This window comes from Bufo gargarizans, chromosome 5 (assembly GCF_014858855.1).
Source record: "Bufo gargarizans isolate SCDJY-AF-19 chromosome 5, ASM1485885v1, whole genome shotgun sequence".
Classification (NCBI taxonomy): domain Eukaryota; kingdom Metazoa; phylum Chordata; class Amphibia; order Anura; family Bufonidae; genus Bufo; species Bufo gargarizans.
In genome coordinates this window covers 155,941,570-155,947,569 of record NC_058084.1, presented here as the reverse complement: position 1 = coordinate 155,947,569, position 6,000 = coordinate 155,941,570, and the positions used below count along the sequence as shown (strand labels likewise).

General features: G+C 38.3%; 1 protein-coding gene across 1 annotated transcript in view; it reads right to left on the bottom strand.

Annotated features, from left to right (window-relative positions):
- Positions 1–5,373: 5,373 nt before the first annotated feature.
- LOC122938205 (cadherin-19-like) overlaps positions 5,374–6,000 on the bottom strand; it is a 357,445-nt gene continuing 356,818 nt past the window's right edge. The window contains exon 12 of the mRNA XM_044293570.1: positions 5,374–5,990. Coding sequence (XP_044149505.1) covers positions 5,569–5,990 — 422 coding nt within the window. The 3' untranslated portion in view covers positions 5,374–5,568. The remainder of the gene's footprint in view (positions 5,991–6,000) is intronic.

The window sequence follows — 6,000 nt, the reverse complement described above, 5'->3', positions numbered from 1 at the left end:
GGAGTTATAATTTGAAAAAAAAAAAGACCTTTCATTTTTTTTCTTTAATTTATCCAAATAAAATTGGAAAAGGAAAACATTTACATAAAAAGCATATTAATAAAAGAACTTCTAGTAGAAATAATAAAGGGATGGCAGCGCACAGAGACATAAGACGAGATGCTCCAGTACCGTTGTTACTCAGGGAATGCATGTAGCTCTTAAAACAGGAATCTCAGGAGTGGTCTGAGGTCCTCTTTAATACCTCTCTACACACAACCAAGTTCACGGCCAGCTTGTTTTGGGGCCAGGTGTGGAAATTAACCACTTCCAGACCGGGCCATTTACCCCCTTCCTGACCAGGCCAAATTTGAATGAAAATCTGACATGTGTCACTTTAATTGGTAATAACTTTGGAACGCTTTTACTTATCCAAGCCATCCAAGAGACTGTTTTCTCGTGACACATTGTACTTCATGTTAATGGTAAATTTGTGTCAATATGCTTTACCTTTATTTATAAAAAAAAATCAAAACTTCAACCAAATTTTGAAAAAATTCACTGTTTTCTATAATTGAATCTCTTTGCTTTTAAGACAGATAGTGATGTCTCTTGAAATATTCATTAATTTACATTCCACATATGTCTTCTTTATGTTGGCATCATTTTGGTAATGTAATGTTATTCTTTTAGGATGTTAGAAAGTTTCAAATTTTAGAAGCAATGTTTTAAATTTTTAGGAAAATTTCCAAAGTCAGCATTTTTAAGGACCAGCTCAGTTCTGACGTCACTTTGTGGGGCTTACATAATAGAATCAACCCATAAATGACCTCATTTTAGAAACTACACCCCTCAAACTATTCAAAACTGGTTTTAGAAATGTTGCTAACTCTTTAGGTATTCCATAGGAATGAAAGCAAAATAGAGGTGAAATTTCAGTGAATTTTTGCAGATTTTCCATTTTAAATGGAACCTGTCACCTGGATTTTGAGCATAAAGCTGAGGACATGGACTGCTAGATCGCCGCTAGCACATCCGCAATATCCAGTCCCCATAGTGCTCTGTGCTTTTATTGTGTCAACAAAAAACAATTTTATAGATTTGTAAATGAACCTTAGATGAGTCCTGTCTCCTCCATGCTTGAGAGATGAGCCCAGCGTTTTCTGACTCTGAGCCCAGCTACACCAACTGTGAAGGAGTCCAGCACTGCCCCGCATCCTCCGAATCTCCTCCTTACTCCCCAAATGTCAAAAAGCTAGAGTGCCATAATCTCGCTAGTGCATGTGCAGTTCATTCCCTGAGGCTGGTTCCAACACTGCGCATGTGCTAGCTAGCGCATCACGAGATTACAGCGCTCTAGCTTTGTGACGTTGGGGAGCAAGGAGGATATTCGGAGTATGCGAAGCGGTGCTGGGATCCTTCACATTGGGCGTGGCTGGGCTCTGGAAACATTAGTAGCCTAATTTACATATAAATAACATCTTTTTTTGACACAATAAAAGCACAGAGAGCTATGGAGACTGGATATTGAGGATGTGCTAGCGGCCATCTAGCAGCCCATCTCCTCGGCTCTATACCCAAAATCCAGGTAACAGGTTCCCTTTAATAATTTTGTTCCTGGAACACATTAAGGGTTAACAACAAAACAAACCTCAACATTTATTTACCTGATTCTGCAGTTTGCATAAACACCACATATATGTTTGTATACCGCTGTTTGGGCACATGCCAGGGCACAGAAGACAAGGATCGCCATATGGTTTCTGGAGGGTAGATTTTGCTGAAATTATCTTTGGCCACCATGATGCATTTGAAGAGACCCTGAGGTTCCACCACAGTCAAAACCCCAAAATAGTGACCACATTCTGTAAACTATACCACCCAAGGAATTTTTAAAGGGTGTAGCAAGCACTTTACTCCACAGGTGTTTCATAGAATTTTTAATACATGGGTGTAAAAATGAAATTTATTTTATTTTTATTTTACAAGAAAATGGTGCATTAGGATGAAACTTTCCTTTTTTTTTTTTTTTACAAAAGATAACAGGAGAATATCCCCCCAAAATTTGCTACCCACTTTCTCCTGAATACAGTAACACCCCAACTGTGGTCGAAAACTGTTATTTGGGGATACACCAGGTCTCAGAAGGGAGGGAGTGGCTTCTGGATTTTCTAACATGGAATTTTCTGTCACTGTTTTCAGAGCGATAACTTTTTTTTTATTTTTGTTGAATGAGCTGTGTGAGGGCTTATTTTGTGAGGGACAAGCTTTAGTTTTTATTGGCACCATTTTGGGGTACATTTGGCTTTCTGGGTTTTTTTATTTCATTTTTGGGAGGTGAAGTCAGAAAAACAACTGGTGCCATTTTTTTTTTTATACCATTTACTCGATTGGTATGATCATATGATATTTTTATATATCCAGTCATTACGGATGCAATGATAACAAATATGTCTAGTTTTTTTATGTTTACATTTTACACAATAAAAACATTTTTTGGAAAAAATCATGTTTTTGTGTTGGCAGTTTCTTAGAACCATATTTTTTTTTTCATTTTTCTGGCTATAGTCTCGTGTGAGGGCTTGTTTTTTGTGGGACGAGATGACGTTATTATTGCTTCTTGTTTGTGGTACATACGACTTTTTTATTGATTGATATTATGTTTTTGTGAGATGAAGGGACAAAAAAAAGCTGTTTTGGCATCATTTTTATAAAAAATTTTTACACCACTTACTTGATAGGGTCGATTATGTGATATTTATGTAGAGCCAATTGTTACGGACATGGCGATACCAAATATGTCTATTTTTTTATTATTTTTTTTACATTTTACACAATAAGAGCATTTAAAAAAAGAAAAATCATGTTTTTGTGTTGCAATTTTCTTAGAGTTATTAATTTTTTATTTTCTGGCTATAGCCTTGTATGGCGGCTCATTTATTGCGGGATGAGGTGGCATTTTTATTGCTACCGTTTTGGGGTACATACAACTTTTTGATTGATTAACATTATGTTTTTTGAGAGGTGAGCTAACAAAAAAATCTGTTTTGGCGTAATGTTTATTTATTCTTTTTTTTTACGTTGTTCACCTGATGGGGTAGATCATATGATATTATTATAGAGCTGGTCACTGCAGATGTGGCAATACCAAATATGTCTATTTTTTGTGTTCTATTTCAGCATTTTTTAAGGAATGTATTTGGGGGAATTTTTTTATGTGAAACTTTATTTTTTTCAAAACACATTTTTTTTATTTTACACTTTGTGTCCCCCATAAGGTCAAACAAGACCTCTGGGGGACATTTAAAGTATTATTTTTTTTACTATTGATTTCTCCTGTAACTGGGGGTAACATAGTAGCCCCAGTTACAGTGGAAATACACCCCCCAGAGAGGCTGTACAGCACTGTGCAGCTTCAATGCAGGGCTGATCATGGTTTATGGAAGACCCGTCAGCTCCTGCACCCCATCCTTCCCCAGCGGTCACATGACCACCGGGCCGGGAAAGGAAGCAATGTTCATGTGTGTGAAGGCGGTCTCTGCCTTCTTTCTGGGGTGTACTGCTGTCACTGACAATTAGCGTGCAGCTGCCATCTCTGCAAGGACGTTCCAGAACATCCATTCAAAGATAAACCGACCTCCCAAGGACGTTTATAGTCAATGGGCAGTTGGGAAGTGGTTAAGCCTTTTAATGTCTTACTGAGATCTTATTAAAAACTATTTGGAGGAATAAACCCTGAAGAAGCGCTATATGTGAAGGTGGCATAATATTATTATTGAAAACTCTATAGCGTACATTAATGAAATATTGGAGGAAAAGCTGGAATATAGAAACACTGATCTTATGGAAATAGAGTTTAGAACTACAAAATGCAGCAAAGGATGGTGGGCTCTATAAGGTATATGATCAGCTACTTATTGGGCTGATGAAATTTATCTCATTGCCTTAATTGCCACAATATTGGAAAGCTCAAAAAGACTAGTTCTCTTTAAACCTATTATTTTAATCACAAGCAAAAGTATGTAACTTGTTAAAAAGTATGCAAACCACTATTCATGACTATCAAAAAATAGACTCAATATCAGATTTAACATTCACTATATTGAACAATGAAAGTTGGCCTGCAACTTGATTGGCTACAGCAGTTACATGGGTAGTTGGACTCCCCACCACTGCAGCACTGTGAACAAAGACCAGTAGGGAGTATCAGAGTCACACTGCAGCATCAGGGAATTTATCAGGTGAAGTACCATACTGTATGTCTTTTGTTGTTTTATGGTATTTCTCCTTTTTGGATCATTTTTCCAGATCTTTGAAAACCCTTTTAAGATGCCATGTAGCCCCAATCTAAAGAGTTGTCAATAGCTACAATATACCAGCGAGAAAATAAGGATAGATGTGAATTCTAAGTAAAGAGGATACCTTATCTGCACTTGCAGTTGTTTAGGCTGCAGTTCGCTGTCAGTTGGCATGTTCAGGGAAAGTGATTTCAGCTTTCACACCACAAGTTTCGGCATGTCCAGGGATTGTGCATGTCATAACGTGACTAAGTTTGTTCGTGGAGGGCTACTATTATGTGGTTATGTTTCTCACTTTGGACAGAACGACTTTATCAGTCCTCTAGAAAGAGGCGTTTTCTATAAGTTTTCTTAAATGGTCTGCCTCACTTCAATAAATAGCTTTTTATCATGTAGACAAAGTTAATACAAGGCATTTACTAATGTATTGTGATTCTCCATATTGCCCCCTTTGCTGGCTTAATTCAATCACATTATACACTGCTCATATCCAGGCCGTACGACCACCCTGCAATCCAGGAGCAGTGGCCATGTTTGCACACTGTAGGAAAAAGTACCAGCATCTCTGGTGGCTGAGACCATGGGAGCGCACATATGCACACATGCGCAGTAGCGCCTATGCCAGCCACCTCATATCAGCGCTTCAGCTGTGGCTATAACCTCTGTAAATTAACAATGTATAATGTGATGGAAAAATTACTTAAAGGGGTTGTCTCATCTCACCGTTACTTAAGTGAGATAGGACACAGTCTCGGCCACCCCGCGGCCAGGAAATGGTAGAGTGCTCCTGCGCTTGCTGTTTCAGTAGCTCTCATTGCCATGCATGACAGCTACTAAAATAGTGTAGCACAGCAAGCTATGTTGTTTCCCTAACTCAGAAGCAGCATAGCTTGTTGTGCTACACTCTTTCCATAGCTGTCATGCACAACAATTAGAGCTACTGGAGCCCTTTGCTGTTTCCCAGCCGGGAGGTGGTCGGGACTGTGTTTCATCTTGCCTTAGTAATGTTGAGATGAGACAACCCAAGCAAGGCAATATGGGCAATCACAATACATTAATAGGTGCCTTGCAGTAACTTTCTCTATATGATAAATGCCATTTACTGAAGTGAGACAACCCCATTAACTTAATAGCAAAGAGAATGGGACAAACCAGGGTTGGGACCCCTTTATCCATCAGATCCATAGCAGCCACAAGACCTCCCTTTATTTAATGTACAAGATTTCCACAAGTCATGAGTATCGTAAAGCACAATAAAAATAAAATAAAAATATTCATTTATGTTTGATTTTCAATAATATGGATCTATTTCTGATACATTACTCTCAGTAAAGCTCAGTGAGCTAAGTGATCCAGATGGAGAGCCTGTACCTTCAAAAGAATAGCAATGAAGGAAGTCCAAAGGAAGAACACTTGTGTCTGTATTTGCTTCTTCTAATTTCTCTGATAGGAATTCCTTAAATATGGCAACGTCAGGACCAAGCCCCAATGACAGTCGATACATACTCTGAATATCAGTTCTTATGGTCCTCTTTGGCTTACGCTCTCGCATTACTGTGTGATGTCTGAGTCCTGTGATATCAAAAGCTTCTGTGTCCTCTTCTCCTCCCCCTTCATCATCATACTTGACAATGTTTTCTTTCAAGTCTTCTCCTTTTTCACTCATGATATTGTGATTTTTCTGACATCCCACATGCACAAGTAAAGCCAACACTACAGATAG